We start from the raw sequence: 26,958 nt of genomic DNA on the forward strand, positions 1-26,958 counted from the left end.
CTTGCTATGTAAGTCTCCAAACCTCTATATAATTTATATTGTTAGAAAGTGGTAGTGCTCACTCTTATTACTTACTTTTGAGCACTATTCAGCTGCTCATTAACACAAAAATCTGAGCCCATCCACAAGGCAACAACACAGTGCATTTAAGTATATAAATATAGTCAAAATGATCCCTTTAGTATTAAATGTCCATCGTTTCAACACAGCCTGAGCATAAGATCTATTTCTTTATGACTGCAGTGTACCCGTCTTCTGATGTTAGAAAGGTGTTTGATACTATCGTGTTAATATGGACCAAAAAAATTTCTTCCAGTGTCCAGCACGTTGCTGAATATAGGACACAAAGGATTAAGGCAAGGGGGTCTATGTTAAAGCTCATATCACTGTAACTGTGTATTACTGTGAACAAGAGAAACACACATGACTAGTAAAGTCTGGTGTCCTTTAGTTCTTAGTGTGCAATTTACTCTAAGATTAAAAACAAAACAAAATAGCCCAGAAGGTGATACATTGTAACAAGTGTCATAAAACACAAGGAAAAAGTGAACTATAATATGGATATAAATTCAAAAACAGAAAACAAAACAAACAGAACCCAGAACAAAATGAAATCGAAAAAGATTTTTTTTAAGGTGGCAGAACCCCCCCCCCCCCCCCCCCCAAAAAAAAAAAAAGTGAAACATGCAGTCCTTAAAAAGAAATATAACACTAGTCCCTAAAAAATACCTGTGAGCCATGCTCCCCTTCTTGATGTCAGAAATGATAAGAGGCTCTCCTGGCTTCTTACTGGCTGTTAAGGTAGATGAAACCATAATAAGATTTAAAAGGAACAGCAGCAACAACATCAAAATATAACATGTCAGTCAACAAATAAAAATAACAACAACAACAGCAATAATAATAATAATAATAATAATAATAATCAGTTCAATATAAATAGTAACATTAAGGTTGTATATTCGTCCATCCATCTTCTAATATCACCTCTTTAATCCTATCAGGACAAATTGCCTGCACACAGATTTGTCACAATAGCCAACATTTTGGGTTCCCTGCTCTCTGAGCGTGAGCCCAGAAGCTCCATGTCTTTGCTAGCTGTGAATATTTTCTGTTCAGCAGGTGGCACCATTGCACCATTCTCTTGTCTCAAATGCGGCCAAGGAACAACCTGCTTTATACCATTTTATATACACCATACGTCAGAATTGAGACAATATAACCTAGTTTGAGGTTATTATCATTAGTTATTTAGATGGTTACAACTATAACACATCACTACAATGTCACTGAAGAACAAGGGAGTACCTAAATAATAAAATCCCACATTTCAGGTCTGAAAAAAACCAGAGGTAAGAGAATTGGTTTGATTTGGACATTTGATTTACATGATAGCTCAAACATCCTGTCTCTTTAGCTAGGAAAGTTGAAATAAGGACAAAAATGTTTTTATGTGCTTAGACCCTGTAGGACTGGTTTGCAGAAATAACTTAAGAGAGCTGCACTGTTTCTGCGGTGCTTATGTCTTCAGCTATTTTTCTTACACGATATATATACAGCACTTTTAAATGCAAATGTGTGGCAGGGATATGAAATGTCGCTTGGTATCAGCAAACATCAGAGGCAGGCATAGTAGGCATGTGCAGATACACACAAGGTGCACACAAGGTTTTTAGCATTGATGCCTAATGTAAGAAGGGATAGAGAGAAAATAAGAGAGACTAAAAGAAAGTGAGTACATTCACAGCTGCATCTCCTTCAGTATCCCCCCCCCCACCCCACCCCACCCCCAATCATGTTGAGTGGACAAAGGGGGCGTGTGGAACTGGCAATGCCAAAAAGATACACAAAAGCAGGTTTTCTCTGAAGATTTAATGACAGCATTTTTACAGGCAGTCAAGACAGTCTTTAGGAGCCAGATATCACACCTCGATTTAGTATTTACTCCAAAACACAGACAATGATTTACATCACCATTAAAAAATATATAACATATTATGTTAAGGGCCAAAATCCTAGACATAAAAAGTGTATATTTTCTTTAAAGAAATTCAACATAGTGGACAAGAAAAAAAAATAGGCATTGCCTGCTTGTTTTCTTCCACACAACCTCCAGCAAAATTGCTGGGGCCAAGACGTCTTCAATTATCTTCTCTTTAAATATTTAAAAATGTGTCAGGTTCAGTATTTCGCCTGTCACTGAGATAATGCTTCTTAAAATAATACAGCGTGGAACACTACAATATACCCACATTCCAGGCTAGGTATAATTAAACACTGAATTTAGGTCATTCCCAGTGAAGAGTGAAGACTGTGCTATAAAGCTTTACAGATACAGTTAGCGTGTGATGAATTACTTTCTCAATAACCACTTTTGACTGGCAGAATAATTCCAAGTCTGCAGGGTAAATGCGCAAGTGTGTGCTTTTATTTTTGATTACAAATGTTTAATGCAACATTATACTGTATACACTACATGACCACTGATCATTGCACCCATGTGTTCTTTTTGAACATCAATTTTGGAAAGGCTCTATGGATTCTGCAACATAAATTTACTCCTATTTATTTAACACACAGTGAGGTTGACCATTGATGTTAGCGGGTAGCTCATAGCCAGTATTTTTGTTCATCTCATAGTATATTTAATGATACTGAGAAATGTGTTTCACAAAAACTAGAAAAATTAACTCTGACCTTGTGCGCTCGAATTCAAACTAACATCAACCTACGAACTGCTGCCACAAAGTTTAGCTTCAATTTCTTTTCTTTATTGCAGCGGCACCAGGCTAATTAGTAATTCAGACGTCCTTTTACAGTTCCCTGCATGGGGATTCCCTGATGCTCCAGCTCAGATGAGATATATATTTTCTCCAGTGAGTTCTGGGTCTACACTTGGATCTCCTCCAAGCCTGGAGAATCTCTAAAGGAAGGCACCCAGGAGGCATCCTTATTAAATCCCCGAACTACCTCAGAGGACATGTTTTGATGAAAAGGAGAACTAGTTCTACTGCGAGCCCGCCTTAAAATTTTGGAACCTGTCCCCTAATGCAGGGCTATGTCTTAGGCTGTGAACATAGACAAACAACAGGTGAGCAGTCATTCATGTTATTCTGCTTTGAAGTCCATCTGATAATTGCATGCATAGTTATTGCATAGCAGTGTGGTGTCTGAAACCAACAGATCTATGGAGAAAACTGATTTTGATCAATAAGGATCTCTTTCTTTTGCTCGCTACTTAAAGCTCATGATCATAGATGAAGTTGGAAGACACAGGAGATGGAATCCAAAGTATACCTTTTCCTCTCAACTGTCTCTTCTCCACAATGGACCATTGAAGTGAAGTTCAAAGGTTAGTCAAAAACATCACTGTAGAGATTTTGTGTAGATTTTCCTCAGTTGAAACTAAGTGACTTAGCTCTAACTGAAAAAATGCTGGACACACAGCGTAATGCTAGTGGCACCAGAAAGACAAACAATATCTATAGCATTTAATAAACATTGTTGGAATTTATAGCTTAGCTTCTCTGTAGACTTTGTTGTCATAAAAAATGCATGTGGGTGGTCGAATGAATTTTAAACATTCTGCCAGCAGCTGTTCAAAACAAAAAGTGGATCACATGAAAAATGTTTCAAGTGTGTGTGTTCCTACCACTGATGGTGAGCCCCAGTTCCACTCCTCTTTTCTTCGGCAGTTTGACGTGGAAAGTACCACTGCTTGGCACCACTGATTCTGCAACAGAAACACAGACACACACTTAAGCATAACCAGAGAAACAAGCAATGTAAAAAGAAACAGATAATACTCTCCTACATGGCAAACGGGGACTGTAAATCCTCATTGTTTGCTTACAGGAGTAAATACTAATTCTACCAGTAAAACACCTCTGACTCCCTACTTGGATCTGTTTCTTACTTTAGAGTTTGTTTCGCTCACCAAGAAAAGGTAATTAATTTCCTGAACAGCTTGTTCAGGAAAGCAGACAACAAACAGATCTACTCAAAGTAGTTAAAAAGGAAAACACACTAACAGTCAAGCAAACAAAAACCAATATAAATATAACACTGGGTGAATACGTACCACCCAAATTTAGCGTTATTATCAGTAGATCTAATACATTTATTCTTTTTAATTTATAGAGTTAGTTATGAGCATCCTTTACCTCCAAATTATCTGCTAGCCATATAACTCAATGACTGAAAAAGTTACTATTAATAACTGCAGAGACCTCAATCAAACACTTAAATTGTTTGAAAATTCCCACTGACTACCTAAACGGCACAGTACTTCATTTTTTCACAAGGACTTTTTACACTTACAGGTGTAAAAGTAGATGACTGGATGTATAATTCCATTATACTACACATGTATTTTTTACCAAGTCTCTTTTGAATCATTATTATGAATAACAACAACAAAAAAAAAAGACTTTTTGAATAATTATATCAAAGTTAAAAAAGAAAGCAGGTCATTCAGCCTTCACTTACTAGAATGATGAAATTATAGTACTGAACAGATTCCCTTCAAAAGAAGCACTACACTGTATTTATTTAATGTAATTTGATTCTTAAAAAAAATCTTGGATTGATGTATTCCTAATCCGAGTTTAACATTTTCCAAAATGGAATCTGTTGAGACTTTTCTTCTACAGAGAAATCAGAAATAAAGACCCTGAATGAACTCTTCATACTTTCCACAGGGGTTGACAGCATGTCAATGGTGCCATGCTCTGCAGTGAAGAGCTGTATTTATTCTGTCTAATCCTGCCTGTGGTAACACAAAAGCTCACAGCACAGGAATCTCACCAGTATATCCAGTCTGTGAAAATGAGATTATATGTGTTTAATGAGAGTATATGTAAATGGGAGCTATTAAAGAACACAAAGGTGTCTTTCTATTCTGTGAAAACGTTTTTCAGGCTTCACAAATTAGCAAGGAATATGTATGGTGCATATATGACATGGTATAAGGTCTAAAACGTTTTGCTAAGTTTACAAACCTGCTACATCAAACTCTATTTCCAGTGTGACCTTATTGGTCAATGCAGCATCTCGGAGGAGCTGATTGGCTTCCTCGAGTGTTCCGTCTTCTGTGGGGATTCCATTGATCGACAGAAGACGGTCTCCTACCTGCAGCAGGCCACACCTACGAGAAAATCAAGACGCTTTAGTGACTGGAAAAGCAATGCTTCCATGCTTGATAGGTTGAAGAGAAAAAAGTGGAAAAAGCAAAACAAAAACTCTCCAGCCCTCATTTTATTTTACCAGTGCAGCAAAGTGTGTAATAGTTTCTCCCCTATCTACAACTTCCAGTAAGGTTTTTGTTTTAAAATGATTTATTTATTTTTTTTCAGTTTTCTGTGATGCTCTCAGGATGTAAAAAAAACTCTTACAAAACTGCAGAAAGACTAAAAAGCAACACATAAACAACACATTTCCTCTTTGATTTGTCATTCACATGCACATACATTGTGCTGAGAAAGTTTTGGCAGTATTAACTAATAACCAGTGTGAATCTGAATGAGGTTTTCTTGCTTTTAAAACAAAACTCATAAATTCTGGTCTCACACTGAATGGATGAAGTACTCTGGACTGTTGGATTAAATATGAAAAAGTAGTCCACAGAGTACTCTGACAGAAACTTTGCAAAGACACATTTGCAAACAACGGTAACAACAAACCTATCTCACCTACAAGAGTACTAAATGTATTTAGTGATTTTCATGGGATAAAGCTCAGAATTAGGGTTGGGGTTGATATAATGATTAATATAAGCATAAATGTAAAAGTAAAGATTTAAAATTTTTGGTCCTGTTCCTATATATATACCACAAGAAAAGGATACATACGAGCACGTAGTACGACTCTACATATAATTCATTTCCCTGTGTTTCATATCCATGCATCATCAACAATGAGATTAAAAGTATTAAAAGTATACGCTTTCATAAGGCAAGACACCTTTTTGTGATAAACTGTAATCACTATTAGGACTGACATCTTGCTGGGTTTTAAAAGGAAGAGAAGTTTTTTCAATGGAGAGGAAACCTACTGTCATTTTGGAGTGGCTTCAACTAAACTCAAGTTCTTCAGTTATTTGTTTACAAGGACGATCTATTGGAGCGCGAGACCACGGTTTCAAGAACTTTCCAAACATCAGCGCACTCAGGCAGTACACCACACTCAGCATTATGTTCACACAAGCTGTCAGATCCTGCTGCCTGAAATAAAGCCTGTTTGTCTCGCTATTGTCTGTGTCTATTTAATATGATTACCTCCAGGGTCAAACTGGTCCCAAGGGGAGAATAAAAATTCAGGCATTTATGTTTGCTAACTGTCAGTAGCTGCCCTATCTGGAATTTTTTCCCCTCCTTCAATTCATTTTACAGACAGATGACAGGAGAGTAAGCTTATGACTCCCCACTGTGTTAAATTTCACATTATTTTTAGATACTGTGGCTTTTATGCTGCTGTTTAGCTATTATTTCCAAAATACACCAACCCTGGCTGCTCATTAAATAAATGACTGTTGGAATTAAATCAAAGCACATTACCTGTGACTATTAAATTCAGGAATCATGTGCCTTTTCTGTTGATATATTATCCTGTGATATTATTAATATGTCACTGTTTATTCAGACTTAAAGCAATTCCAGCTTTCTTGCTTTTCGAAGATCTGGAAGGAAAAACTTGATGAGAAGATCCCCGTCTGTGAGTCAGACTATAATACTCCAGCCTAACAGAATAAGATAGCTCATGCAGTGAGCTTCAGAAGAAATTAAGAACAAATGCAATGTGTGGCTAAGAAAAGCAAAGGAAGGTAAATATTTGAGTAGCTTAAACGTGTGACTTTGAAACACAAAACTGGCTAAACAATAGAAATTGAGTGTTTTTGGGTAACTTTTGTTAACATATTACAAAAGCTGCTAGTATATTTTATGGCTTAAGGGTGAAATGTCAACTCTTAGAATTGGCCCACAGCCATGTTCCTTTTTGCAATGAAATTATTACAACAGTTATCCACTTCTGCACCAAGGTGACATCTGATAAAAGAAAATGAAGATGAAATGTTTTTGTCTCCGTTTAATTCGGCCTCACTGTAATGTAGTTGGTGCCCTATGGATTTCCAGGACATTTAGGTTTTTCTTTTATGTGACACACATGCACAAATGAGGTACTGTATCTTCCATTAAGCCACGAGTGGGTGACTTGTATTAATATACAGCCAGACATCTTCATTATGATTTACCGAGGATAAAATGGTCTGCCATAGCTCTCATTCCTGTCGTTCTTTCTCCTCCATTTCCCATTAATTGTTCAAGAACCCCAAGTCCTTTCTTTGCTTTCGTTGTCTCATTTTTTCATTCTGTTTAGTGCAGCCCGATGACTGCCTCGCTGTCGTATTAATTTACACTAATAATTTAATTTTCATCTTCTAACCTTAACTGAAGCCAAAGTTATTTGGATTCACACTGCCAAGCGGAAAGAAAGGTACTTATCGATTCCTCCAGAGTGGGCAAAGGGAAGCTAGCTAATTAGTGTTGTTAGTGTGAGCGCTAATGGAGTAGGGAGTGTGGCCTCAGGGTGCCGAAACACACCCAGCACTTACAGAAGCTGTTAATATGACGGAAACATCAACATCAATCAATGGACACGGACATAAGCACAGCATCATGATCCAGGCACGACTGAGAATTCATACAGAGACTTAAATGAAGTTGTGAACAAATTACTGAGAAACAGCAGACACAAGCATGCAGAAGACTGTGGGCACACACACACTTGCATGTCAGTGTTCACAAAAAAACCCTACTTACACTCATGCACAGAAATTCTTCCAAACATTTAAACACCCACACATAATACAGAGCGAAGAAGAGCTGTTAATACACCAAAACATCAGTCTAACACGCCCACCCACACTAACACTGACATCCAAACACACACAGGGAAGCTAAGTAAAGCTCTGTTAATGCAACATTAAAGTCGGCATTTGTCCTCAAACAAACAGAAGGCCATTTGTACAGTTGTTCTACAACTACACAAATACAAGTGAACATCCTGTTACAAAGTTTTTAAATTACACATCTATATTTTACTACACTGTAACTGTGAGGAGAGGTCATATTTTACCCATGTCTATTAATACATGCACCAATGTGCGTCAAATTAATAAGAAAAGTGGTTTTAAGGAATCGTAAAACTTTATATGCCATGTCCGGGTGTATTTTATAGGAAACAGTGACAGTGAGTTCAAAGGGTACTTTGACATTGCCACCATGTTGCTACTATATTTGCTCCACAGAGACGAGCACTAGTTAGTCTTTGAAATATCATGTGGAAATCTCAAAGCAGTATAGGAGTGATAATATATGGTGCATATAAGTCACATAGTTACTGAACACACATCTAAATGATACTATATTTGCACATTTTGCATCTTGCACATGTCTTCGCTGTCACGGTTCTGGGTCAGTTTCGACCCAGTATTTTGAGTTTTGGATTGTTAGTTTATTTTTGAATCATTGTCGTGGTTTTGGGCACTATGAGGATTATTATTATTAGAATTCTATGTTTCTGTTTATTCATGTTAAGGATTTGTTCTCGGTTGTATCTCACATTTAGTTTAGGTTCCATGTGTCATTCTGTCTGTCTGTCTCTCAGGTCTGCGTCTTGGTGTAGTGTTCTCGTTTCCTGTTTTATTGTGAAGGTTTGCGTCTCATGTGAGTGTGTTCAGTTTTCCCTCTGTCTCGTCTTGTTGATTATTCCCAGCTGTGTCCACCACCTGTGTGTAATTCCCATGTTTCTCTGTGTGTATTTAAGTCGTGTCCTCTGTCATCGTAGTTGCTGGTCCGTCTGTGTTTCCACCATGTTTCATCTGTGTGTTCCCTGCCGTCACCATCTTGTACCGTCGTCCGCCTTGCTTCATGTTTGAGTTCCGGTTCGTATTCAGTAGTTTAGTTGTCTCCAGTATAGTTTAGTGTGATCTCTGTTTCCATTTTTCCACTGGCGCATTGTGTTAAATAAACCACCTTCACTCCTCCACTACTGCCTGCGATTGGATCCTCATTTATTATTTTTATACGGCTCATCTCACTCGCCGTGACATTCGCCCTGTCTCGTCTACAATATCCGGACAATAACTTGAACCTGGTATTCAATACCTATGGCACAATCCACTTTGTATTGTCTCTGTCCTGTCTTTATTTATCGTACATTTAGAATTGTATAGTTAGCATTATAGTATTGTATAGCATTGTATAGTTAGTAATTAGTACCTTTTTAACCTTTAATTTTGCCGAAATTTAGCATGTTATTTATTTGTAAATCCTAGTTTTATATCTCTTGGAGATATATCTTTTATATACTTATAAATGCACCATGGGGGGCTTGGGGTGAAACAGCATTTCGGTACCTGTATACTGTGTATACTGTGTATTGACAATAAAGCTCTTGAATCTTGAATCTAAAATAGTCATAAGGAAAGAGGGTGTGTTGAAGGGTGGTGCCTTGAAATAGACATGAGATCTGAAATAAGGTGGCGTGGTGATACAGTGCTTAGCACTGTCACCTCACAGCAAGAAGGTTTCCAGCAAGGCTCTTTCTGCGTAGATTTTTCATGCTCTCCCTGGGGCTGTGTGGGTTTCTTCTGGCTACTCTGGTTTCTTTCCACAGTCTAAAGACATGCAGTTTGGTTAACTTGTAATTCTAAATTGCCCACGGGTGTGAGGTACAGTGCTTGATGTTGATGGAATAAAAAGAATGTCTGTATGTATGGTTAAAGTGTAATTAGAAGCACTGAGGAATCACTAAGACTAGGAAAGCACAACATAAATTTAAGTACTTGCATAGTCCAACTACTGCTGTATTTTCAGATCTCAGATATAACTGTACTTATGGCAGATTTGTATTTAATGAAGGGTCACTTTTACTCAAATTCACAAGATGAGACAATGTGAGATGTTATAGGGTTTTTTTTTATTTCCATACAGGATTGTTGCTTAAAGGAATGAGTTATTTGAAGAGTCCTCTTTCCATCATGTTTGTATATGCCAACTGTGTGTCATGCCTCTTATAGACAATGAGGTTGAAAACACTTGTACAAAGGATACACCTGTGCACCTTCTATATATCCCTTCTGACAAACCACTTCTGTCCTCTCTCTTCCAGATGCATTTTGGAATTGAAACAGTGTAGCATACTAAAATAGATTTTTGGGTCAATGATAAGACAAAGAATGGAAGTGATTTAGAGGCACAAATTAGCGACACAAGAAAAGCCTGTGACTATATGTCCACAAAAGACTGACTAAAGACACAGACACAGGTGGAAACATGGCCAGCTGGGAACCAGAAATAAAACAATGACGGTGGGGCAGTGAATCACAAAGCAGGGAAACAAAAACAAGACTTTTGACATTGTAGTGCCAAAAAAAAAAAAAAGTCAGACTAAATTTGATATTGTAGTGAAAAAGCTACAGATGACCATTATTTTAGTTTAGATTTAATTTATGCTACAAACGTGCATCCTTATGACTGGGTCAACATGCACGCTCACCTCTCTGCAGAGCTGTCAGGCTCTATGAATCGAATAAGTGGTGGTGCTGACAGCGTTTCGGTGGCAAATATTCCTCCCTGTAGTTGTACACCAAAGCCGTTCAGTGGGTCACCTGTTAAGACAACCTCACTGGTCTCTACATGAACCACCTGACCACCTGGACCCACCGAACTGGAGGCCAGGGACACTAAAAACACACAGGCACATAGATTACAGTTAGTTTCATCCCTTCTGGGAAATTAGATCCATCATGCAGAGACACAGGGAGATGGAACCTACAGGAGCTCTTATGCTCTTTCTTTCTCTGCCGCCGTTTAAGCAGTGAATTACGGGGACTCATGGGAACAGTGGGCCTGGGTAACGTGCTCGAGCTCTGGCTGCTGGGCCCAGAAGTGGTTGTAGAGGCAGGAGAGAAACTGGCTGATACAAGAGCTGCAAAAAAAGAGTGAGGGAAAAGAAGTCTATTTTCAATATTGCAATACATGAGCAATAAATTAGACTTTTAAGAATTAAATCATAAAACCAAAGAAGTAGATGCTAATAAATCTCTTTCTTCCTCTGGGAAATGGAAAACAAAGAGTCAAAGAGCAAATGATAAATACCGCAAACATGGATATGTCAGGTAAAATTTTATTTCTTGTTTGGTGCTTTATTTTCACAGCATGGTGGCTGAGTAGTTAGCAGTGTTGTCTCACAGCTGTAAGGTATTGGGTTTGGTGAGAAATGTATATGCTCTCCTTGTGCTTGCTTGGGCCTCTTTCGAAACATCCAGTTTTCTTGTCATATTTCCACATGACCAAAGACACTGCACTGCATAATGCCACTTATATTTAAAATATATGCTTATGATGCTTATCTTTAAATCACAAGATGAGAATTCACAGAGACATGCTTTAAATAGTCTTAAAATATGTAGAGCTTTTTAAAATATATCTTTTTAAACTACACTACATATACATTCCACTGGGCAGCATACATTTGATGTCTCATTTACCCTTTCACAGACATTGCCTGCCATCATCAATAAGCCAAATACCATTCGGCAATGACGGCTAAATTAACGCATACAGCTTAATTTAGACTTCTACTAAAAATTTATGGTCTTACTTATGTAGTACCAAGTTGTGTTGTTTGTGTTCTTACACTTGCAGTAGTCAAGGTTGTTGATTGTGTTGTTGTTAGAGGCTGTCCACGATTTATTGAGGGTCGAACTTGTGTTGCAGAGAGTGGAGTTTGGAGGGGGACAGTAATTAACACAAGGGTCCCAGGAGTGGGGATGGTCCGACTTCTGAACCTTGACTGCAAAACACATGCAATGAAACATGAGCATTGAATTTTAATACTTCTAAAATCAATGGCTAGGTGTAGGCTAAACCAACCTTACACCAACTCTTACATAATTTTAATAATAAAATAATAACAAAATTCAAATGTCTGAACCTAAACTAAAAGTTTCTAGATTTTGTGTACATGTAGCATTGCTCTTCCTATGCTATCAGCCCACTAAATGGCTTCTATCAGGCTAAATCATTGTCACAGATATAGGTAGGAGGTACCCTACCATGTCTGCTATTTGCCAAGAAGGTGAGTTATCATCCATTCTGATCACTGATAAGGAGAAATTAATGCAGATGTTACAGAATTGCAATTTATAAAATTGTGAGTTAGAGATTCGGACATAATAACTCATCTATAACCTATATAATAGGTATATCTCTCTTTATGGCTGTCTTCCTGTTATGTGTACAGCTTGTCATGCCCCGTGTCTCATCCAAACATGATCACACAGAGCACACATTCCATGAACTCTTGATTGCCATGGGCTGTCACAGACAGTATCTGTATATCTTTCATATTAAAACCATTCTAACTGCTTGCTGTTTAGCTAGTTAGCTGTGCATTATTACTTTTACTTTTCCTCAATGGATTGAATCTTTTAGGCTGATACTGATTGACGTGTCGTTAGACCTCAGTGTTTTCTTCACAGAGATCTTGTAACTCTCACCTCACCTGGCCGTTCACCCCGGACCAATTTGCTTTGACCCTACCAGGGGCAAATTGACCCTACATCATAGCCACCCAGGTAACCACTGCACAGAGTAGTTCAAATGTCACCAGCACATCTACCACTTAAACCCTATATGTTTGTCTGTGAAAATCCCAGGTGATCTGTAGTTTCTGAAATACTAGGAGCAGGCACCGTCTGGCATAGTTGTCATATTCAAAATCACTTAAATCACCTTTCTGTCACATTCTGAAGCCTGCTTTGAACTTCAGCAGGTTGTCTTGGCTTCGTCTATATCCCTCAAAGCATTCAGTTGCTGCCGTATATTTGGTTGATTAGATATTTGTGTTAATAAGCACTTCAACAGATGTACCCAGCAAAGTGGGCTGTGAGTATTTAAGGCAGTGATCACATTACTTTTCAGCTTGATTCATTCATTTATCAGTTAAACTCTACAACAAATTTCATCTGTGATTAAAAGAGATATAAAACTTTTTGGGTTACTAACACTCACATACCAACCAATCAGGTGAACATATTTCCAAAAATACCTATTATATGAGAACATATAATTCAATACCTTACTGTATTGCATTTAATCCAAACTAATTTCACTGTCACTTAATTAGGTCCATGAAAAAGTGTCTCTAAGCTACATTCAGCTGCTCCCTTTGTCACAAGTGGTGAGCACAACAGGTGGCTCCACATGTTTGATTTGGCAGAATCCAGATGCCCTTTCAGATGCAGCCGCAAAGACAAGTTGTGTCGGGAATTGAATCAGTGACTATTTTCTTGTTACCTATTACATTATGGAGAAAGAAAAAAAATGAGTTGACTATGTTATCTGCTAAAAATGCGCATTTCTTCAGTTTTGGGGGAAAACCTCTTTTGAGGAAACTCCCACTGAGAATTTAATGATACAATCGAGGCTGACAACCTGACAATCTACACAGCTTTGTGTGTAATTCCCCTTTATGCTCGTGTATCTAAACTCTGAAGTTTATCCGAAACTACTCTGTGCTGCCACAGCCATCCAGCTGAGCTTTTGTTTCCTCGACGTGTGAGACCTTTTATCTAAACTACTCTGATGGCAGGACGTGTGAGGAGCGGAAGTGTTGGGCAACCTCGGGGTGAGATCCGTGAAATGAGGAAACATTTTTTCATCTAATCCTCCTTGGGTAAAAATGAAGTCATTATGTCCAGCGAAACACACCGGAGAGACGGTCCTTCTGACAAGGAACGGCAGCGGTAACACACACTGTGAATGCCCACAGACAGCAGACACATAGCAAAGCCACTTTGAATTAACACTTATACTCATTTACACATGATACATTATGAGAAGATAAACAAAACATGAGAACATTCTAAGAAACATTTGTGTCTAGATTTACCAAACGTAATCTATGTGGCAAGAAAACCGACTGAAACTTTACTCACACACAAAACTGCAAAACCTTTAATCAGAGTGTCTATTAATAAGGCAGCAGCAAGCTGGCTTTAAGGTCTGCTGCAAGGCCATCAGTATCCTAATGAGCTGTGTTCATTTCCTAACACACACAAATGCACACATGTACACACAAAGGCGGTCACAAAACTGTGATTAGAAGAAGGAAAGAATAAATTTAGCTTCTTGCAGACAAATGAAATGAGATGGTGACCTTTTGAGTGAACAAGTGTGTCTGTGTGTGCTGTGTTCACACATTCTTGTCACTTTAAAATAATACCAGAACACAACAGAACTATAAAAGAGAAAAAGAGCGAAGAGGAACACTAGAAAATAATTTCAAAATGGAAGGAGATGAGCATTTCTGAGATGAGGAACGCGTAGAGAATAAGAGAAGTCAAAGGCAGAGATTAATAGCAGAGAAGAGAGGAGAGGAAAAGGACAAGGGATAGGAGGAGGTTGCAAGCTGTAAGCAGTTTTTGACAGCTGGAAGAGAGGTGTAATGACTTTAATTAAATCCCATCTTGCCTTTACACTCCTTGTCACTCTATTTCTCATTCATGTGCCATTTCTCTTTTCAGCATTCACTTTTTCGTCTGTTTTCATGCTGAGAGCGATCTTCCACCACACAAAAATTTCTATTGAAAATAGACTAATGGAAAGGTTTTAGTTTAGTTCAAGTCTAGAATATCTAGTTTTTCTTCTCGGTCTTAAAGCCGTTGCTTTAATCGCGTCTCTGTCATCCTCTCCTGGGAATCTCGAATCGACTGAAACACATTAAAGATTTTCTTCTAACAAAAAAGATTTTTTTTGAAAAGGTTTTGGGGAAAAACAAAATAAAACTATACAGCGTCTACAAGTAGAGGATCGTGTTGACTGTGATGTGTTTCTATTTATTCACAATATTCATTGTGTGAGTGTGATGTGTACACTTGTCATACTTAAGCAGCCTCAGCTGCAAGCAATAACACATGAACATACGACAAAAAACTAGTTACTGGAATCAGGATTTCCCCTCTAAATCCATTGGCACTAATTCTGTCACAGATGAGAAGCCATCACTTGGCTATGGGTGAGTTGCCATTGCGGCCAAATTATTCCTCAAGTAGAGTTATATTAAAAAAAGAGGCTGAAAGACACCGGAATGAATGGGATTTTTTTTTTTTTTTTTTTGCTACTCGGATTTGCTAAATATGCATGAGGTGACTTAATTGTGGGGAAGACTAAACAAACTCTCCTTGGTGGTTTTTACTCTGCTTTTTTTTTGGGGAATCCGACTTAATAGTTGCCAAATCAGAGCTGACCAGGAATTAAATACACAGTTGGTCATTGTTCTTCAATAATTAGCATTTGTCATGCTAATTATTACAAATACTGCCATCTAACTATGTTTCCAGCTATTAAATGTCAGTACAACATGCTCTGGCAAAAAAAAATTCAGTTTAATTTCATAAACATGTATGCAACAAAAAAACAACAACAAAGCAAGTGAATTTAAAAATAAATAAATAAACTGTTAATAAGTGATTCTGAAACTCTGGCTCCAAAGGTATACTACACATGAAGAGTGATGAACAAAGCTGTGCATTGGTAGGAAGACAATTGAACAATTTTAGGAGTCATACCTATTCAAATAAGAGCAATGCAGCAGGCTGAAAAGATGGCAGCATCAGCCATCATAGTAGAGGCTTGAGCCCGCAAACAGAGTTGATTCATCATGATTTAACAAGGTTGTTCCATAATTACCAGTGGCTTTTTTAAATTGTACCCAAATGACAGATAAAATATTGACAGATAAAATATTGACAGATAAAACTGTAAAATTTTGATTACTAAAATAACCAAAGAGTTTACTGTGAATCTGATGGTCCTAGCTGTTACACTCACCTGTGTCATGCTGTTTTCCAGTTAGCCTCGTTTGATGCGAGGGAAGAATTTCTAATTTAACCAGTTCTGTTGTGCTTGCTATTAATTGTGTTGCCTCCAGAACCGTACAGTGCTCTGTTGATGTCCCATCAATAGACAGCAGGTGATCCCCAGCATGCAGTGCTCCACATCTAATACAAAAGAGACAAAGAGAGAATAAGCACAAAATGTTATCGCCACAATACACTGGATAAATAAACAGAACACAAATAGCTTCCATTCTGTTTCAGAAAAGCTTTTTTTTTGTTCTTTTGCCAACAGTATATAAGCTAAACACATTAATCTGCTTAGCTCACAACGGCATGCTGCCGTGCTGGTCAGAATGATATCGCTGCTCTTCACACAGGGGTTAGATTTTACAAACTGACTTTGCAATCATGTGGGAATGAATAGTGCCAGAGCACAGACCTCTGCAGTCAACTTGTCCTGTTGACTGAGGTTATTTTAGTACTCATTTCAGCACTGACACAGAGTTCAAGTGCTTCATGTATATTTTAGAGGTAGACTGGAGCTGAAAGCAATATCCCGTCTTCTGATGTCTGTGGAAGTTATAAGGTTGGACACAGTCTATGTGTGTTTATCTGTGTCTTTCTTACACAGAGAGGATATGCTGTAAACATAAATGCAACCACTGCAAATCTGTAATCCAACAGCAGAATCAAATTAGATCTTGAAGGAGAAACTATAAAGTCCACCATTTTTCAACAAAAGAGAAATATACAGCTGACAGATGTTTGCAAAAGTGTAAACTATATATTCTTGTGCACTAGCCCTGTTCTCAAGAAAATAATTTTTATAGCATTTCAATACATAATATTCTTTTAATGGTAACTTTGCATCAAACCAACCAGACAGACAGACAAAGTAAGGAAACAGTTCTGCAGAGTGAAAACTGTCCATGAAGTACTTACTGTGGATTTAAACTGTACTGAGCTACAATGTTGTCTTAATATCTGAAAGCATCTCAGAGCTTCTTTCATCATCTGTTGTAGTTTGACAGCTAGCAGAACAAAATTTACTCAGAACCTGAAGGGTAAATCTAGGCAAAACTACAACTGGCATGTATTGAAACACATACATGCCAGTTGTGTTTCTAAGAATATTAACTCTGTTTAGTGAAAAATTACAGTTAGCCAGCCGGTTTAAATGTGACACCAAGGGCTCTCTTACATATGATAAGTTAGACTGAGGCTGGTTGCACTAATTTCACTCTGTAGTGCACTGTTAGAAAAAACATCTTAAAAAAACAGTAATATTCCGGCAGCTGGGGTGCCGAAATAATACCGTAAAATAACAGAAAATAACTTACTCATAAAAATACGGTTATTTCCAGTAATGAAAATACAATTTGTTGCCCTAATTTTACATGGGATTTTGCCTTTTTCAAGTGCTTTTAAACATTAAATTAGGAACAATTTAATGTGATTAAACAATGAAATTACCTATAAACAAGGTCAATGAATGCGGCAATATGAATAATAATACTTAAATGTACAGAAATATACAGTTAACAGTTAGTTTAAATAATAATGGATTGCATTCATATAGGGCTCTTTGAGACCCTCAAAGCGCTTTACAATTCCACTTTATAATTCCCCTCTGGCCATCACCAGTAGGTGGTAGGTGAAGTGTCTTGCCCAAGGACACAACGACCGAGAGTGTCCGAGCCGGGGCTCAAACCGGCAACCTTCTGATTACAAGGCGAACTGCCAACTCTTGAGCCACGATCGCCCTAAATAACAATAATAATAATTATTATTTGATGTAAAAAAAGTTTATACGAATCATTTTATATATTTTTCCATAGCATTACATTTGAATTTAACAGTTCAATCTTTCAAATAACGGACAAATATTTGTGAAATGATGATGCATTTGTGAATGTATTTTAACAATCTAAATATGCATATGTACAGACAAATACATTTAAAAAACAAGAAAATTATGTTTTATTACATTTACGGTGATTTTACGTTAATTTACATTTGAAATGTGAAATCACAGTCTATTTATGTGAATTTAATGATATTCTAGAAGAACAGTACAAAACTGTAAAATACACAGTAAAATACTTTTATATTAGGATTTTTTTTACAGTGTGCATCACAGCTCCCACACCAAAGGAAACATCCTGTGGGTCTGTAAGACATCAGTGGGTTTTAAATACTGAGAATGCCTGGAGAATGAGTAGCATGTAGATACATACCTGTCCACCACGCTGCCAGGTTTAACCCGGTCGATGACAATGACCTGTTTGTTTTGATGATTGGCTGATGTCAGCGTGATGCCCAGTGTTGCTCCTGGAGATTTGGCTATTTCCACTAACAGTGGACCAGATGCATTTGCCAGTGAGTCTGAACGGGAAAGAATGTACAAATACCTTAAATATCTGTTTCACCAAGAACAGCAGAGTGAAAAAGTTTAAGAGCATATATGTCCTTGAAAATATAAACAGACATGATTAGCAGGGGATTCCTTGCAGTGCTTTTCGGGCAAGTTAAACTGAGCTGTTTTACCCAGAAAAATAAGGCAGACCTTAGCGTGAGGTGGCAGAAAATGGCAACACATCAACAGCAATCACAACAACAAAAGAATCCACCCCCAAAAAAACATTTTTTAAATTTCACTGGCATTTGAGAAAAAGAAATTTTGCTGCAAGCTTTAATTTGTGTCTCTCTCTGTTATTTTGGCTTTTTTTTTTTTGCATATGTCTGTGTGTCTACATGTGGACTCACCGATGATAGTTACATCGTACTCAATTTGGAACAGGGCTTCCTGGCCACATTGGGCCAACACGCTGAGAGCATCACTGTGGTTTGCGTTGTGTAGTGGCACACCATCCACACTGAGGAGACGATCGCCAGGGCGCAGGGTACCTTCTCTGCATGCAGACACGCACACACATCCAAAAAAATGACATTGGATTTTGTGATACAGTGATTACAGAAGACAGGGATTGGAAATTACAATTTGCATGTAGTTCCAGCTTCCTTTCTTCCATAAAATTCTAGCGTGTTTAGGAAAATATTGCAAAAGCAAGCATATAATATCTGTTAAAAATGACGAAATATCAAATGCCAAACCTTCCCTTTTTTTCCTAACATATTCTGTGTTCTTCATTCCTTCCACTCAGCCCTGTTTGTTCTTTTAACATCTTAGTTCTTCATCTTGCTCATTTCCTTTCTGCCCAGCTAGATCCAAGCCTCTTTCTTCTCCTAACTTTCACTTCCACAATATTGTCTTGTGATCTCATCATCCTCTTTTCTCTCCTCTTATCTGTCTGAGACTTGCAGTAAAAATTCACCTTCATTTCAAAATCAAGGACACACATGGAAACAGCATGAAATGTCTTCAGCATTTAAAATGTTGGTCTGTTTTCAGTGCCTGGTTAAAAAAAACAACAACAACGAAAACAAGCAAACAAAAAACACTTATACAGAGAGATCCTCTGTGTTTTTAGAGGCACTCAGGAGGACCGTTTAGGCAATTTTTTACTTCCACAAAAATGGATGTGTAACATTTTGAATTTTTAATGCAGCGGCCACATTAGAGCACTGATAGATGCTTTATGCTGATGTCAGAGTGCGAGTAACACTGAGCTGTAATCATACCAGCCAGATGTCTTCAAACAGGATGCTGATTGCCCTGAAGCTTTTCAACATGATGCGAGCTAAGCTATAACCCAAAGGCTCTATTGTGGCAGGAATTACTCCATGTGACAGGAGTATTTCTTGACAGATTTACACATTTTTCATCGGTTTTGAATATCGGTGCAGAATAACATACATGGTACACACAGGGTGTCGGATAAGCACATGAAAAGGTACAATACCAGGTGATTCCGGGAAAATTTCAGGGAATTTAAAATTTAAAGGTTCTACCATATGTTGATTGAAACAAATAAGCTTTTAGAACTTGACTGATATTTAACCTGTTTTTAGACCTGCAGGGTATCTTTCTATCTGTATCTGACCATGAAGTGAAAGCAGTTTCTTTGTGGTCCTGTAAAAAACACCATGGATCTCTAACACTTTCAGAGAAGGCACTTTAATTCCCACTGGGTAATTCTAAAAATGTAGACACTCCTGGGACTGTATGGTGCTGTGGATTAAGTTTTTTTTTTTCCAATTGGCATATAAATGGGATATAAAACAGCATGAATATCTCATTCGTTTCCCCAGGACTGACCCACATTTTGAAGACGATTTTCTTTAGAACGGTATTAGATGAGCTTCAGGGTAAAATAATTCAATAGTAAGAATTTAATCTTTAATCTTTGTCCTGGTCTGCCAGTTCTGTCTGTGAACTAGTGAAGGTTCAGTCAGTCTGTAAGGCCGTGTAATGTGTGATTATTTGATGAAGGTTTACACTTCTGTATATACAAATGACCAATTTGGCAACATCATTATATATCTCATCATCAGTGGCACGCCAGTGGAGAGAGTGGACAGTTTCCGATACCTGGGTGTCCACATCACTCAGGACCTGTCATGGTCCTGCTACATCAACACCCAGGTTAAGAAAGCCCGTCAGCGTCTCTTCTTCCTCAGAAGACTTAGAGACTTCCATCTGCCACTGAAGGTGCTCAAGAACTTCTACTGCTGCACCATCGAGAGCGTCCTGACGGCAAACATCTGCACCTGGTTTGGGAACAGCCGAACGCATCATTCAATCAGAGCTCCCTGACCTGCTGTCCATCTACACCAAGCGGTGCAAGTCCAAAGCTAAGAAGATTATGATGGACCTCTCCCATCCCAACAATGGACTCTTCTCACTGTTGAGGTCTGGGAAGCGCTTCCGCTCCCTTAAGGCCAAAACAGAGAGAATGAGGAGGAGCTTCTTCCCCCAGGCTATTCGGGCCCTGAACCAGGTGTAGGACTGGACTCTCCCACACACATCACTATAAGACTGGACTCTCACACACATCACATCACATCACCACACGCACCACCACACTCTTCCTATAATCCTATAATTTATAATCTTGATAATCTCTTTCTGCTATTTGCACATTTTTTTTTACTGTAAATTCCTAAGTTAATTTGTAAATTTTGTAGTAAATTGTAAATACTGTAAAACTTTTTTCTGTCATTTAATGGTCGGGCATTGTACAGCTACAAGCATTTCACCCCCATGTCATACTGTGTATGGTTGTGTGTGTGTGACAAATAAAATTTGAATTTGAATTTGAAAATCTGGTGGGTCGGCAGTCGCTTTGACAAATTGAAGATGGATTTACAGCAACAATCAAGCCCTTATGAATCAAACGAAACTGTAAAATGTCTTAATCAGTAGAAAGACGAGGCATTAAGTACTCAAGCTTAGTACTTTGGCACTTTTGCATCTGCTTTAAATATTGCTGCAGAGCAATTTCAAAACAGGACCTGTCAGAATAAAAATAGCAACTTACAGTTCGAATTTCTAGGAGGAAATGATTGCAGCTGCTAAGTGATCAGAGAAGAAGGTTATATTCCAATGTTTTGTTGAAAAGGGACAGCTGAGTCAATCATGTTCTTCAAAATTGGAAATTTTGGGTGCAAAAGCTTGCCTAATGCTAGTGTTGATGTGTGACAATCAGATGTAAGATATTGCTTTATTACAAACCTCTAAAACAGGCTCAGTGGTCCTTATTGTGTAATAAATGGCTTTCCTATTTTGTGTTTTAATGATGGTGGGTGACAGCAGATCACTCTTAAAGCTCAGTGATTCACTTGTAATCACATAATTTTCACATTCAATCAATTCGTTGAACTGAAGTCCTTTGAAGCACACCGACTGAAAAACTAAACTGCTTTTCTTTTGGCTTTTTTAATTAATTTTGTGCTTTTAACTTTAAAAACGGTTTGAAAGAAAACTTCACAAACAAACCTCCACCAGAATAAATGAGGTCTGACTTTCTATAAATGGTGGACTTTCTTTGGCCATCACAGTTATGGATATCTGTATATATATATCTATATCCATTTTAAACATGGTAATTATTTTTATTTCTAAAACCATATGATTTACACCATTTCTAGATGGTTTAATTATTACTGTGTGAGATCAAAGCTGACATGTATATGAAAATGTCGTATTATGACTTAAACATCAAGCCTGAGACAGACACATGATGACAACATTAAAAGGATACGATGATTCATGCCATTGCAGCTATGAGTAACACATAACTGTCGACATACCAGTGACGGTCACTGGAAATGACACCATTATCCTTGGGGTCTATTCGCATGAAGGCACAGACAAATCTCCCAGACTCCCAACGGGAATGGGTTGAGCTGTGCTGTTGTTAGTTTACACTCAATGGAGGCCACTTCTTGTCTGGCTTTTATTTCTCCCAGACATTATTTTTAATGGGAAGACATTGCCCTTTTCACCTTCCAGAAAGACTAAATAATCTCTATTTCTGGGTCTCACTGCATGTGTTTTTTATGTTTGTTTAAATATGTCAGTGTAACTGTGCTGGAGTATTTGCATTCACACATATTGATGCATATGTGTGAATGCAAATGCATTAAAGGGCATAAGCGAAAATCCAACATGGCAGGTCTTAATAAGTTCTTCCACCATTATGCACCGCCAGTTTAAATGCAACTTGGTAGGGATTCTTTGTAATTCTGTTTGAGGGATAAGATACCGTTCTCAGAAAGGATATTCTGTTATTTGGTGTGTTTTGTAGGTATTGGAGAACACAGTCTAACTAGACAGCACAAAGTCTCCCATAGATGTTCAACTGACTTTAAAGCAAGTGCCTGCAGAGATCATAGAATGCATTTCATATATTTTTATACTTATCAAGCCATTCAGTGACCCCTCAGGATGAATGGGGGCTATACCATCCTTGAAGAGACCACTGCTATCAGGATAGAAAGGTATCATCACTTAGACCAAGTGTATTGGCTTGCAGTGACACTGCAAACCCAAACCATGCCAGGAAAATGGCCCTACCATTTTCCATTCGTTGTCAGTCTGTTCGTCCATTCATCACCTACATGTGTGCCAGTTATTCTTGTTTAATCATGCATTCAGTACCTGTCTGCAGGGCCTCCTGGCCTGACATAGGTGACCACTAAAGGGCGTGATTTGTGCCAGTCCTCATGGGTACCACCTGTAAGAGGAGCAGGGCAAAGCTCTTTACACTAAATTCTGGAGACACATTACAAAGAAATACCACATCAGCTTAATATTTACTTATTTATTTATCTACATTGCAGTAAATAAAAATGTGATACAGCATTGCAGCCAGGAAGTTCGTTTTATCCTCATCCTAAAATGCTTTTAATGTATCATTTGTTGAGAATATCTAATATTAAAATGTAAACTTCAGATCTTTAAATACAAATTTAGATGAACCGACAAAAACAAAGCAAGGGGAGTGATGTTGTCTTTCTTTTTTTTTCCTTTTAGCACAAAAGTGATATTCCTTTAACCTCCTAAGACCCGAACTCTTTCAAGGAATGCATTTTTAATTTCTCTTTGCTATTTGGGCTGATTGGGACCTGATGAATGTAAGAACAAAGAATTGCCTGATTTTTTTTTTTTTTTACCTCATTTTTGTTTCTGAGGAAAATAGAACAGTGCCAGTATAATGCCCTCGTAAGTGGATATCAGGCTCTTGTAGACCAAAATTTAGTATTTTGGTCTAGACAACCCAAAATGTGATGTCCACATATGTGGATGCCAGGTCCTAGGAGGTTAACATTAACAAAGTAGAGAAACACTGCCAAACTACAACCATCACAAGGTGGCAGTTCAAAAATATTCCTCTCAGTAGAATGAGTAGTATAATTAACTAATTTATTCATATATTTACTAAACATAGACAAAATTCCTTTCTAATAAATATGGGAACAGCTACTGTACAATATATTGCCAACAGTTCAATGTAGTGTAGATGACACCATTTCACTAATATGTTACTTCTAACTAAGTGCATAACCATAAAAAACATACAGTAATGGGCCTTTTTTAAGTGACAGATACCTCTCATGACGAAACCAAAACTGTTCCCTTCTTTGTGCAAACAGATGTCAATTGTCTTTGATATAACCCCTGAGGTGCTGTCTGGTGCTTTGAGTCAAGAAACACACACACAGAAACACAGAGAGAGAGAGAGAAAGAAAGAGAGAATTGAGGGATTAATCCGGCACAATTAAAATGTATCAGCATAACCTGAAGTTTACATCATGACATTAGAGCACTGATATTTAATGTAGAACAATTAAACAATAATAATTACTTGAATGCTCTTCAATTACAACACTACAAAACAAAACAAAAACACTCCTGCATTAAACTATGCATGGTATTTGAGTGTGAATTCAGGATTCCCTTAAATTTCTATACTTAAAAACTATACTTGTATTATCGTAAAATTAAATATCCTAAAATGAAAATAATGTTTTGAAGAGAGATGTTGAAGATTCAAACATCCATCAGTGTTGTTTTCTGATGCAAATCTATTCAGCTACCCACAGCCTGTCAAAATACAACACTGTACAGCTCAATTTGGTTGAAAAATGAAAGGTGAAAGGTTGTCTTCTCAGCAAATAATCTAGTTAAATGCCATTCCCATAGAGCATTTTTCCTTTTAAATATTAAAACCCCCTCATTTGTATCATCTATATAGCTTCATGTAGACTTTGTTTTTAATTGGGTTATGTCACATTGTGTGCTGCACTGTGAGTATAGTTGAGCAGGCCTCTTGGGAGTCTGTAGGGCCCATTGGTAGTGCAACGTTTGGCACTGCTTTCTTGAGTGAAGATCCTTGGTTTGTATTGTGCTGTTTGGAGAGGTGTTGAGGAGAAAAAGTATCATTTTTACTTTTCTAACCAATTTAACTAATAGCTTGTCTTTTTGTGGGAATCTTTTCAGTGACAATAACAGATGTCTTTTCAACAAATCTTTTCATTTAGTTATTTTACAGGGTGGACATGTTCAAATGAAATTATTTTTCCTGTGTGTGTTTCCTCAGCATGTGCTGCAGATAAAATAAAATAGACAAGTGTAATAGATCCAGCAGTATAAATATTGTTCAGATGACACAGGACAAAGTTTTATAACGTTAAATAATCTAAAGCTATAAAATGACTATCAGTAAATCCCTATGATTGAGAAGTACAGTAAAGACAGGAGACTGTGCCAAGAGTTTAATCATTTAAATGAATGAAGGAGCTGTCTCTTAACAAGTAAACAAATGTATCAATATCTAGCGCCAATGTTCAGTATCAATGAAGAAGTAGTATATACTTTACATAGTGAGACCTTGGGGTGACATGCGAGTTTTGTCTGTATCTAGCTGTCATTTACATTTACTTTTCTATTCAGAATTACAGTATTCATTCCAGTATCTGGCAATTTCTAATGTGATATTGGATAGGACCTTACTGACATCACTAACTCATATCTTAACGACTTTATAAATCACGTAGAAACAACCAACCTAGCTGTACAAATACATACCTGTGGGGGGCAGTTCATACTCCACCTCCAGCAGAACCCTCTCTCCTACATTTTTCAATAAGCTGATTATCTCTTCGTGCCGCAGTTTGGTCAGATTGATCCCATTCACGGATTTGATGTAGTCCCCAACATTTAACTGGTCACTCCTGCATAACGAAGGGACAAAAACATGTAAAGGCTTGCACAAATGAGAAAGGCTTTAACCACATGTTTCTTTTTCCTTTTATAAAATGACTCATTTATGGTACAGAATATTGCTGAATATCAAGACAGTCTGAATCTATGTATTCATCCTCGTCTTCGAGGTTGACTGTGTTTCACTCACCTGGCTGCCAGTCCTCCAGGTCGTAAGTTTGATACACGTGGTTTTCCATCCTTATCAGTTCCTCCTGAGATGGTGAGTCCCAGTGTGCTGCCTTCTTTCTTCACCAGCTCCACCATAGTCACCCCCCGCAGAGCTTCTAACCAAACACACACACACACACACACACATAAAAACGATACACACACAATACAGGCAGAGGGAAGGACATACCAATACACACACAGGGATGTGTACACAGACATATGTAGCCACACTCAAACATACAAAATACAGGAGAGGAATAAGTGGTTAGTGTCTGTTCATTCATTCCAATTCCTGGATTAAAGCTTTAATAGTTTCTAAAAGATAAAAAAAAAAAAAAAATTAAGACAATTGTTCCTGTTTGTCCTTGAGTGAGACAGCGATCTTGTGTTGGCTTAAAAGAGCTGAAATGACTAAAACGTAATGTGAATTTAAGACAAGATAAGAATCAGATCATGATAATTAGGAGTGCCCTTTGTCTCTTGTTGTCACTCCACTTGAAGACTTCCTGGCAGGGATGAAAAGGTCTTTAAAGGTTAAAGTACACGAGTAGAAAGCAGAAGTTTAGATCAATTTTCTCTTCCAGCTGAGAAATTAACAAAAGTAATCAACACTGCACCTAATATACTTTGCTACTAAAAAGTTATATTTTACAGAATCTGCAACTCTAACTGTCCTTATTAAACAAACAATCAAACAAACAAGCAAACAAACAAATAATATAGTAAGTATAATTATTTGAAAAAAACTGTCCACAAAATATACTACATTTTCTTGACCAATAATGTACTTTCATTAACTTTGAAATAGCTGTTATGTACAGTTAAAACTCTAATGAATCCTCTGAAAGAAACTTTGTGATAACAAGGATCAAGGATTGGTGGACCACTGGGACTCTTTCAACATGAGGACAAAAGAACTGTGTAATGCAGAAGAACTACTTAATGCAATATTCCCTAAACACCTAAATAGACTACTCCATGAACCAAAGAAACACAACATTCATGAGAATTCCATCAAAATTCTAACACTTATTAAAAAACTATTTTTAGAGTGAGTTGAAGTTGTGTCATTTTTTTCGGTATTCTAAAACATATAAGACCGATTGAGTTTGGTTAAGTCATGATGGGAGTAATTATTACTGGTCAAAAAAAAAAATGGCACGAGTAAGAAAAATGTAAGACTTTCTAGGTTCATGAAAAGGCTAAGGAATTT

At 37.5% G+C, this 26,958-nt stretch overlaps 1 protein-coding gene across 4 annotated transcripts in view; it reads right to left on the reverse strand.

Moving 5' to 3' along the window:
- The window catches only part of LOC102782189 (glutamate receptor-interacting protein 2-like), a 164,157-nt gene that overhangs the window by 18,591 nt on the left and 118,608 nt on the right, over window positions 1-26,958 (reverse strand). For all 4 annotated transcript variants that reach the window (XM_006783007.2, XM_006783008.2, XM_006783009.2 and 1 more), the window contains exons 3-15: window positions 25,723-25,858; window positions 25,398-25,543; window positions 23,919-24,005; window positions 22,968-23,043; window positions 18,671-18,816; window positions 18,142-18,289; window positions 15,897-16,066; window positions 11,701-11,856; window positions 10,837-10,989; window positions 10,558-10,744; window positions 5,001-5,146; window positions 3,653-3,733; window positions 730-793 (exon numbers count right to left, since the gene is read on the reverse strand). In XM_006783007.2, the coding sequence (XP_006783070.1) occupies window positions 730-793; window positions 3,653-3,733; window positions 5,001-5,146; window positions 10,558-10,744; window positions 10,837-10,989; window positions 11,701-11,856; window positions 15,897-16,066; window positions 18,142-18,289; window positions 18,671-18,816; window positions 22,968-23,043; window positions 23,919-24,005; window positions 25,398-25,543; window positions 25,723-25,858 (1,696 nt within the window). The remainder of the gene's footprint in view (window positions 1-729; window positions 794-3,652; window positions 3,734-5,000; window positions 5,147-10,557; window positions 10,745-10,836; window positions 10,990-11,700; window positions 11,857-15,896; window positions 16,067-18,141; window positions 18,290-18,670; window positions 18,817-22,967; window positions 23,044-23,918; window positions 24,006-25,397; window positions 25,544-25,722; window positions 25,859-26,958) is intronic.

The sequence above is a fragment of the Neolamprologus brichardi genome, chromosome 5 (genome assembly GCF_056152115.1).
Source record: "Neolamprologus brichardi isolate AB-2024 chromosome 5, ASM5615211v1, whole genome shotgun sequence".
In the NCBI taxonomy this organism is placed as follows: Eukaryota; Metazoa; Chordata; class Actinopteri; order Cichliformes; family Cichlidae; genus Neolamprologus; species Neolamprologus brichardi.